Source organism: Dipteris shenzhenensis, chromosome 20 (assembly GCF_047967505.1).
Source record: "Dipteris shenzhenensis isolate YYH24624 ecotype China chromosome 20, Dip_SZ_1.0, whole genome shotgun sequence".
NCBI classification, from domain to species: Eukaryota; Viridiplantae; Streptophyta; class Polypodiopsida; order Gleicheniales; family Dipteridaceae; genus Dipteris; species Dipteris shenzhenensis.
In genome coordinates, this window is record NC_141615.1 from 14,658,120 (window position 1) to 14,668,276 (window position 10,157).

A 10,157-nucleotide genomic window follows, 5' to 3' on the forward strand; every position below is an offset into this window, starting at 1 on the left:
GCTGTGAGCTGCTCCAATGGCAGGTCCCAGTACCTGATGATCGTGACCAGCCACTGACTGCTCCCTTGTAGGGATTGCTCCCATCGATCTTGCTTTGCTTCTTGTATCTACATTGTTCTCAGTAACAATGGAGAGAGATCTATGGTTGCTCTGTTGAAGTTTATGCTCCGAGGTAATATATCACTCCGCCCACAGAGTGCGGTAGAGATCTCCAGAGCGGATTGACGGGTAAATACAAACGAGGCGGATTGACAGGTTAACACAAGCAAGAGAGAGAGAGAGAATCCAGACCGAGTTACCATTCTACCGACAAAGTGTGAAGCAGAGATCAGTACAGGAGATTGAAAAGCGAACACAAACGACAGCCAGCGAGCAAGCGAGCGAGAGAGAGAGGGAGAGAGAGTTCTGGCAACCAAAGATCACTAGATCCGAGTGGGCGAATACAAGAGAGACAGAGAGAGAAACAGGGAGAGACAAAGAGGCAGAGAGATTGAAGAGCCGAGGACTGAGGACAGCGTAAAGAATAAGAATGGAGTGCATAGTGCGCTGAGGAAGTTGGGAAAGGGCCGCATCACGCAGAGATCTCGTCTTGGTTCTGCTTAAACCGCTATTCGGAGGAAATTCAGCCCAAAATTATCATCCAATTCTTCCTGTGGATCACGCTCTTCTACTTTCAAGGTTCGATTTTTATCGTTGCCATCGATGCCGAGAGGAAACTTTCTTTGAGATCACGGTAAGGAAAGAGCTCAGGAATGAGCGCAAATCGGCTTCTTTTGTTCCAAGCTTCTGTGGAGACTATTCTGTAACCGCATACGAAATGCTGGTCCAGCAAGAGCGCACGAAACCGAGGCAATGGGCGGGTGCCCAACCCAAAGAAGATCATCATGCTACCAATGGTGCAAAATCTGCGGACGAGGACGAACAGCTCGTTAAGATCGATTTCAGAAAAGGCTATCTGAGATCGCAGTTGCTGAGGAAGGATCCTGGACGTTATGGCAAGAAGGGAACTTTCTCCGAGTATGTCTCCGACAATCTCTCCAAAGTGGTCATTTTGGGCCTGGTTTTCCTCAGTGTCCTGATTCTCATTGTGGTGAAAAACCGGGGCGACACCTCCGCGCTCCTCTGCAGTCAGTCTTCCTCGAAGGGTTTCGAGGAGATCCCCTTCCCAGAAGTAGATTTCAAAAAGGCCAAGCGTCTTGTGGATAAAGGAAAGTTTCGAGTTGTGAAGGCTGATAAATGGATCGTTGTGGCCGCTTCGGGTCCTCCTACAGAGCAAGTTCAGGCCATGGTGAGAATGCAGGGGTGGCAAGTGGTAGCTGTTGGAGATTCCGACACCCCGAGCAATTGGGAAGTCAGGGGGGCCATTTTCTTGTCAATTGAGCAACAGGCAACGCTTGGCTACAGAATCCTTGCTCATGCTCCTTACAATTCTTACGTGAGAAAGAGCGTGGGGTACCTGTTTGCCATCCAGCATGGTGCAAAAAAGATCTATGATGCCGATGAGAATGCCTTGGTCCTCGGAGGAGATCTAAGCAAGGTGTTCGAGCTGGAGTTATCAGGACCACAGAGTAGAAAAGAGCCCCTTTTGCAATATTTATCCTTACACAACAGAACGACGGTTAACCCTTACATCCACTTCGGGCAAAGATCGGTTTGGCCTCGTGGGCTTCCCTTGGAATCCGTAAGCGACATCAATGCAGAAATTTACTACGGACAAGTTCCACGTGGACAACAATACATACAGCAGGGGCTTGCTAATGGGTTTCCTGATGTAGATTCTGTCTTCTATCACACTCGAAAGTCTGAACTTGAAACATTTGATATCAAATTTGATGCACATGCTCTTCCTGTTGCTCTTCCACAGGGAACCATGGCTCCCATCAACAACTTCAATACCCTTTTCCATTCTCCAGCTTTTTGGGCACTTATGCTCCCTGTGTCAGTAAACCCTCAAGTTTCAGACATCATGAGGGGCTATTGGGCGCAGAGGCTTTTATGGGAGATCGGGGGTTATCTAGCTATTTATCCCTCGACCATATACCGAGTGGATACCTTGAAGCCCCATTCTTTTGAAGACGAGAAAGATCTACATGATAATATTGACAGGCTTACTGAGTTTTTGATTGCGTGGAGGTCAACGAAGCCAACCTTTTTCAAGAGGATTCTCCATCTAAGTCATGCAATGGCAAAATCCGGCTTTTGGACTGGACTAGATGTAGAATATACTGCGGCTTGGCTTCAAGATCTTGTATCAGTAGGCTATTCCCAGCCTACACTGTTTGCTCTTGAGGCTGAGAGGGGCAGACCTTTGACATCTCAGCCTGCTCATCAGGAATTTGTGCCCCTTGCCCTCCCTTCTGTACATCTTGGCGTGGAAGAGGCTTCTACTGTAGGGTTTGAGATAGGAAATCTCCTCAGATGGAAAAACTTTTTTGGGGATGTTGTTTTGATATTGGAATGTGCGTGGCCTGTAAACCACACAGCACTTGGATGGAGAATGCTTTATGGTCGAGTATTCAAAACTGTGGTCATTCTATCTGAACAGAGTGATTCAGATTTCGGGGTTGAAGCAATTGAAAGTTGGCAAGCTTACAAGTGAGTGATAAAGGATGTACTCTTTGTTTCTTGGATAAAGTTGTTGCAATAATTTGATAAAGAGAGAGAGAGAGAGAGAGAGAGAGTTTCCACACCTAATTGAAATTTGCAAAAAAACCTCATAGGGCAGTTGATTGTTTGATTTGACCTTTTGTCCATAGTGGATGCTATTCTCTGTTGGTGAATATACCCACACTTGTCACGTTTTCATTACACCTGTGATCTATTTGCACACCAGTCTCTATTTAATGCTATCAAGGTTTTCTTTAGGGGGATCGACAAATTGTGGTCAAGCTGTAAACTCTCCTCTTATGTTCTTTTTACTTTTGTGCAGAACGCTTCCTGAGATCTTTGAACGGTACTCAAAATCAGAGGGTTTTCTTGTCATGAAAGATGATGTGATATTGAACTACTGGAACTTATTGCAAGCCAACAAAACCAAGCTTTGGAGCCTGCACAAGGTTAGGATGAGGCAAATTTATGTATCTGGCTGCAGGGAATGTTTGCATTTTAAACGTTTTTGACTGTCAAAAGTAACTGGCAGTATTAGCCTATACTGCTATTAAGGTCTGCATTTCTTGCAATCTGATACAAGAAACCACATTATGGTGTTGAAAATGCAATGCACCTTCGATGGTTTCGTGAGATTGGAATGTTGTCTGGCTGGAACGTTTGTCTCGTGATGTCTATGCAAGAGTTCTTTTTAATAGTTCCGGGCACCTGCCTGTGCCTAATCCTATTCCTCCCTACCTGCCTGGCCTGCCCTTCTTTTTCTCTGCCTCCCTCATGTTTACCGTCCTTAATCCCCTGTTTCTCCTTAAGGCTTTAACCTCTCAGCCCCAGCCATCCTTGGCCAGTAATGTTTCCATATCCTGCATATTGTCTGATTGTAGATATCTCGTGATCTAATATGATAGATGAATCTAAGAAAATAGTATGAAATGATTCACTTCGAAAATAGAAAACCGTGTATGAAACAGTTGTGCATATATCACAAGCAGTATGTCTTATACAGAATTCAGCACGGCCAGATGAGCTAGTATGCTTTGATGGTACACAACCAAGGAAGATGGGGGACTATTCCTTTTTGTTGATGAGGTTGGATATGTAGCCTAAGTTTGGACATTTCTGCACCAGCAATGATGTTACAATTCTTCCTGTCATTTATAGGGAAGAATTGTGGACATAGTTACTATGAAGTGTGTTCCCTGGGGAGTAAAATATCTGAAATGTTGTGGGTTTTACTGCCAAAGAAATGTGGGAAAGGGAGAAAAATAGAGAGATATATTTTCAGAATGCTCTGTTTGCAATTGGCTAAGCAACTACATGAACACAGCCTCCGTGCACACATTCAGCCCAGAAGCCTCATCACACAGCCTCTCCAGCTCCACACCCTGATGCAGCTCCACTCTCAGCCCCTTGCCCCCTCACGAAGCTTCAGCTCTACACTACAGTATTGCAGCCAGCCACATGTGTTTGCTGCCTACGTGCACCTCATTCAGAGCCCTGTACATGCTTAGTCCCTCAGCCATCACTCCCCCCAATACAATCGTGCAGACTATCAGCACACCTTGCTGCCTCTCACGTTCCCCCTTGTGAGTCAACCAGTCTCCCACAACTCCCTATTAACGTTTTCATACCCCTTCCAACCATTGTCTCACAAGTCACCCCCTCGCGTAAGAGACGGATTGGGCCAGATTTGGATAAGGGGGAGAAATGGCATTGAAGAGAGAGAGAGAGAGAGAGAGAGAGAGAGAGAGAGAGAGAGTGGATAATCAGTGGGAGGCAGACACCCTCTCACGAAGTTTGCTAAATTTTCTTTTTGTTCTCCACGACCGTCATCCTGTGTTTGCCTTGGGCGTCAGGACCAGCAAAGAAACCACACAAACAGCCTGTGGCAAGCAACATCAAGGGTGGCAAGTAGGCTCAAAGCAGCCATACATCAGCAGAACAGACATGGCTACTATGGTGGTACATCAGATGTGGGGCAGCAAACCTTGGGACAGCAGGCAGCAAGTAGTTGGGTGGCACATCAAGAACCCAACCTGCCATGCAGTCACCTAGGAGAGGCAAGTCTGTCCAGTTGGCCCTGGATAGACTGCAGGTCAGCCAGCAGCAGGAGGGAACAACTCAGCCTATAAAAGGGTTCCATTTCTCCATTCCAAGTATGATCACCAAGCAACATCCTTCAGCAAAGAGCCCCACCAACAGAGCTTGGCTCAGCAGCAGGAGAGGATGAGCAGCCTGCCTTTTTCAAGAAGATCTAGTGATGCAATGACAGGACTGTGTTCAAGAAGATCTAGTGATGCAATGGGCACTTCCCTTTCTATAAGACAGCTGGCAAAGAAGAAGTGGAGTCTTCTCACCAAGACACCTGATTTCCTTTAATGCCCATTCTTCCAATTAGACCAGTTGCATGGTTGACACCAACAACCATTTTGACCATGAGGCAGTCTATGGTGCAGCTACATTGAGAACAGGATTGGCAAACGAATGACACCAGGATAATGACACACATAGATTGAGGAGAGTGGCACCAATGCGAATCTCCATTCTCCATTCGATGATATGCTGTCCACGTGGCAGTATCTTTGCCCAAATGGCCTGACCATCTCCCCATGTGGCAGATATTGTGTTGCCCTTGTGCCAGACACAACCCAAAACCCTAATACGGGCCACTCTCCTTTATAGTGACCCACATGTGGGACGTTGACCCTTTTCTGTCAGCACCCCCTCTCAACGACCCAATGACCCACCTGTTGAAGAAGACCCTCCATCTACTCCCTGAAATAGTGCTTGGGAATATGTCCAAGATGTCCTTCAATTTGGTCTGCAGACTTGAACCTTTTGCATCTCCTACTCCGCTCTCTGATGATGTGGGAACCTCCACGTGTATCAACCAATTATGGAGCACCAGGCCCTCTGGAAAAAGCTGTGTCTTGTCCATGATTTGTCATAGCCAATCTAGAGCATAGGTCATGATATTGTTCTCCAACATATCTTAGAAGCAGCAATAGTCCAAAGCCTCCTGTTAAGCCTGTCAGATGGCCCTTAACTCCCACATAAAATTTTGTCCCGAAACTTAACCAACTGGTGTCCATTCTCTAGCCTAGTCAGAACTTAGAAGGACATCTTCCACCAACTATGGCAGTGCCCATGCGAGGATCTCTGAGATTCCCAAGTATTGTCATCAAGCACAACCAATGGGTCACCATCTCTGCTGATCTCTCAGAACCTTCACCTTCACCTTCACAAGTGACTGGGTCAGCGTGGACATTTGATTTTGGAGAGTAACAACGCATGGCCTATTCTTGGTCTTGAACTGATCCCTTAGAATCGTCTAGCCCTCAAATGACATAACCACCAATTGGATGTCTGGAAGCAAGGAATCTACAGTCATTCATAAGATCATAGAAAGAACCTCAGCATCCAGGGATTTTGAGTTAAGGGTGTAAATTGATCACCTTGCTCTTGAGTGGACTCATTTCTACCCTCATTTCCAAAGGAGAACTCTCTATCAAGAGGTTCTTGTAGGAAAGAGGAAGGCAATTCTATTCGTGGGTTATGGTGCTCAGGATGCATATAAGTCTCATCTAATCTATCCTCTTCAGGAGGAGATGATGGTGTTCCTTCTCTCTCTCCTTCCGGTAATGGAGGAAAAGGTTCAAGTTCATTGTTATATGTCCCTTCCCCTTCCATTCTTTCCTTTTACTAATAAAAGAGAGGAAATGACTTGCTGTAATTTCAAATTTTACAACAAAAGTCAAATGTTATAGAGTTGGTGGTACTTATCCTACTCCTGCTTCGCGTGTCGAAAAACAAGCTGAAATGAGCTCTCTTTTTTTTCTCTTTTGAGCCTTTCTTCCTTGTCTTTTTGCTGCAGACTGATACAATCCGTCTAGGCTGCTTATTTTGAGTGGATCGAAGCTCTAGACACTATTATAGGGGGTACTTGGTGGGTGGATCACCCCTTTAAAACCTCGTTCGAATCCGACTTCCTTTAGGGAGAGCAAAAAATTTCAACGAGGCCTTTTCCTTCGACCTTAAGGTTTGGGGTCAGAAATTCAATTTGTCCTCTACAATTTGGACATTCGAGTCCAGCAAACGGTGACTCCATAGAAAACGTCCCTGGTTTTGTCCGTAAGACTCCTCGTCTGCTGCTTGCACGTTGCTTTGCTGACCGTACATGCCCCCTATGTGTCGCGTTTGGACTCTGTCCATGCGCCTTTTGGCACCTCCTCTACGTGACCTTTGCTTGTTTGTGTGTACGGCCCTCTCTTGGAGCTCCTTTTACAGCAGCGTGCCCCTCCTTCCGTCCCTAGGGTAGATCATCACCGCTCTATACCAAATGTGAAGTTTCAGGCTTGTGAGAATGCAAATGTTTTCAATGCATGCAGAATTTGAATGCCAATTTTGCCTCTAATGAGGGAAGAGCGCGCTCGTGAGAGTAGTCAGTACATGTTTCTATTTTCGACCTATATGCAAGGTGGGAGAGAGATGGCCATTGAATGCAAGGTGCTAGAGAGAATGCTACGTTAGATTCACAATGAAGGGGGATACCCCTTCATTAATGTCCCTTGAGGTCACTCAAGTTCCATCTTCCCATTTAAACCTACCCTTAGCCTATGACCCATGCATCTACCATTCAATGCACTCTAGTGCACCCTCCCTTTTCCTATTGCCCCCAATACCTAGACACGTGGGTGCACATCTTTATTAATAAGTTAAGTGTTACATGTCCAAATTTGGTGCCGTTTGATGCAGTGGCTCCAGCTCAATGGGCCCTATCTACTCAAATGATCCACCGCCATAACAATATCAGTCGGTGTCCATCATAAATACAAACACATGTTACACCATTAGATTGGCATATAATGTAATAATGTTCTAATGTCTATAATTAGCAAACTGGCCATTATCCTTGTCATGACATGGTACCCAAAAATAAGGTTACATGTACTGCTACAAATGGCCTCTTTCTGCTTGTTGCTGCATGCTCATTCTGAGCTTTAGTGGGTTGCAACGAGAGCTCAAGGCCTCTTATATAAGTGGGGTCTGCCCCTCACCCCCTAAATTGGCTGACTGGCACTGATCTGGCCGACCAATACGTGCTCACTGCTGACCCTAATGGAGGGCCCACTAACCTGCATCTCCACAAGGGCCTGCAAAGCTCCTACACTTCCTCTTTACTGGATGCTTCTCCATCCCTAGAGCCGAGCCACTTAACAGGCAGCCTTAGGGGAGTTTCACACCCATTGGGACGCGTCCGGCGATATTCACAGCCACCAATCAAAAACCCCACTGGACAGTTTAGGCTTTCACACCCGGGTGGACGCCTGCAACAAAAAATTAGTTGGGCGGCCTCATGGTGCCACCCAAGACAGCATCCGGAGCTGTTCAACCATAAGCACTGACAGCCTACAAGCACGCTTCGACTCTAAGGCCCACCAGGATGGACTCTCAAGTATCTACCAACAGACCAGCTCTCTTTGATGTAAGAATGACGTCGCATTATTTGCAATATGTTGGAATGTTGCCTGCCTCTTGTGAAAGTGTCGATAGATGGACCCTCATTTTTCCTTCAAAGCATGGTGGACATCAATTTTGGGGGTTTCACCCATCCATGGACAGGTGTGAAACCCCCATTAGGCAATAGGCATACCCATATGGCAGCCAATGGTGCTGCCTCTTGTGCTGCCCACCTTGCAGCCATCCTGCTGGTCGCATGGCAGTCCATCCAACCTTCTTATTTCTCAAATCTGCCCATGTGACACCTAGGGAGTGTTCCCACATGTCAGCGCTCTCATTCCCCATCCCAATGCAATTGTCCTGGCCCTTTGTCCTCCTCATATGGGAACTCACAAGTCAGGTCGTGACCCAGCTATTCCAACATGGCTGAATAAGTAAGCAGGCTGTAGGTTGTAACAAGAGCTGGGAATAGTGAAGGAAAGGATTGTGTACACAGCAAGGGTTCAAAATATGCAACGGAAAAGCTTTTCACATTTCACAGTTCTTTAAACTTTTTGTATGTTGCCATTTTACAAAAAAATGTTTCTGGGGCTAATAGTTCCTAAGTGTGGCTCTTCACTTTTTTTATCTGTAATTTCAAAAGGTGCTATCCCATGAAATTTTCAGCTGAGTTTGGATTCATCTGACAGCCATTGTAATTTGTCTTGTCAATTTGTAAAAGTTGATCTAGTCCCTGTCAATAATCATCCTTTTGGGTTTGTGTTCCACACACTTGGTCATAAAATGTCTTAGTAGATCATTTCATGTGTGCCTGTCTTTCGATCTTGTTACAATTGATTCAATGTGTGTAGGTTCCTGTTAGGTCTAGTGCATCTTTTAAATGGCACTAGAGGTTTTGTATACTAAAAAAGGTCTTATTTACTGTTTTTTCAGGTTAGCAAAGCATGGAAGATTTTAAATTACAACAAAAATGGATCTGAATGGTATCATAAGAGCAGCATAAAAAGAACCGTGCGGAACATGGTTGACAGCTTACCAGTCCACTTTCGGATTGCCTATAGAGAGAACATGGATGACAAACACTTTGTTGTAAGCAGTCCTGATGTATTTTATATCCCTCAACGGCTTGTAGAGGACTTTGCTGATCTTGTAACACTCGGTGTGAAGGCAAAACTTCATCATGAGTTGGCGATTCCATTATTCTTTTTGGCTATGGACAGCCTAGACAATTTTGATTCTGAAGCTTTTAGCAGTGTTGTCTATAAGACAGGTGATTCTGTCAACTCAGCTGCCATTTATTCAGCCGAGGTTAATATTGTTCACCCATGGAACGCAAGAAATCAACGTGAGCTTCTGCGTGTAATGAAGGCCATGGCAAGTGGTGATCCTCTTCTATTGGAGGTCCTTTGAGAATGAAGGACGGGCCCAGTTTCAATGAAAGGGCTTGCTTTTTTAAATCATCTTTGTGGTCAAAGTGGATCTTGTATTGTATTAATTTATTTTGAGGCTACGTAATTGAAAGCTCATATCACTTCTAGTGTACATAGTTAAAAATAGGCCTTGTACACCCTATTAGTATTGTGAACTCTGCATGCACAAAATAAGGTTCCAATGGATTTGCTAGAATTGGCAGTAATGAAGTTGCAGAGGATGGTGTTGCCATTGCTGCATGTCTCCCACCAGAAGTCACTTCCAGGACGATCACTTTCTCCAGGGAAGGCGGTGGTGTATTGTCAAATCTTCATTCAAAATTGCTCTCTTACAATCTTCCTAGGTACATTGTGGGCATGGTTCTATTTTTCTACTGATTTTCAAATGAGTTCGATTTGTACCAATGTAACCGATCCAACGAAGTTCTCTTTTTGTATGGTCTTACTCACTACAAATTGTGAATGAGATGTGAACTTTGAATGAGTCAGGGACAATTGCAAATTGATTTGGCGTGTGGTGATGAAGAGAAGGGGACTTCAAACTCTTGGCTTCTACATTGTCTTCTCTATCTACAACAGAAGAGATTCCCAGTTTGCTTGCAAAAATTATTAGAGGAAGAAAGACAACTGAAGACCTTGACAAGCCCTTGATGAATTTTGTGA

At 45.1% G+C, this 10,157-nt stretch overlaps 1 protein-coding gene across 1 annotated transcript; it reads left to right on the top strand.

Annotated features, from left to right (window-relative positions):
* Nucleotides 1-10,157, top strand: LOC147889328 (putative glycosyltransferase STELLO2). The gene is made up of 3 exons (XM_087391954.1): nucleotides 1-2,595; nucleotides 2,930-3,056; nucleotides 8,998-10,157. Exons 1-3 carry the CDS (start codon nucleotides 818-820, stop codon nucleotides 9,472-9,474), a joined length of 2,382 nt encoding a protein of 793 aa, XP_087248080.1. The 5' UTR covers nucleotides 1-817; the 3' UTR covers nucleotides 9,475-10,157.

Bases quoted from the DNA above. Each gene is read 5' to 3' on its own strand.
- LOC147889328 (XM_087391954.1), top strand. From the start codon at position 818: ATGCTGGTCCAGCAAGAGCGCACGAAACCGAGGCAATGGGCGGGTGCC. The intron at 2,596-2,929 runs GTGAGTGATAAA...ACTTTTGTGCAG, and splicing joins GAAAGTTGGCAAGCTTACAA to AACGCTTCCTGAGATCTTTG. The intron at 3,057-8,997 runs GTTAGGATGAGG...CTGTTTTTTCAG, and splicing joins AGCTTTGGAGCCTGCACAAG to GTTAGCAAAGCATGGAAGAT.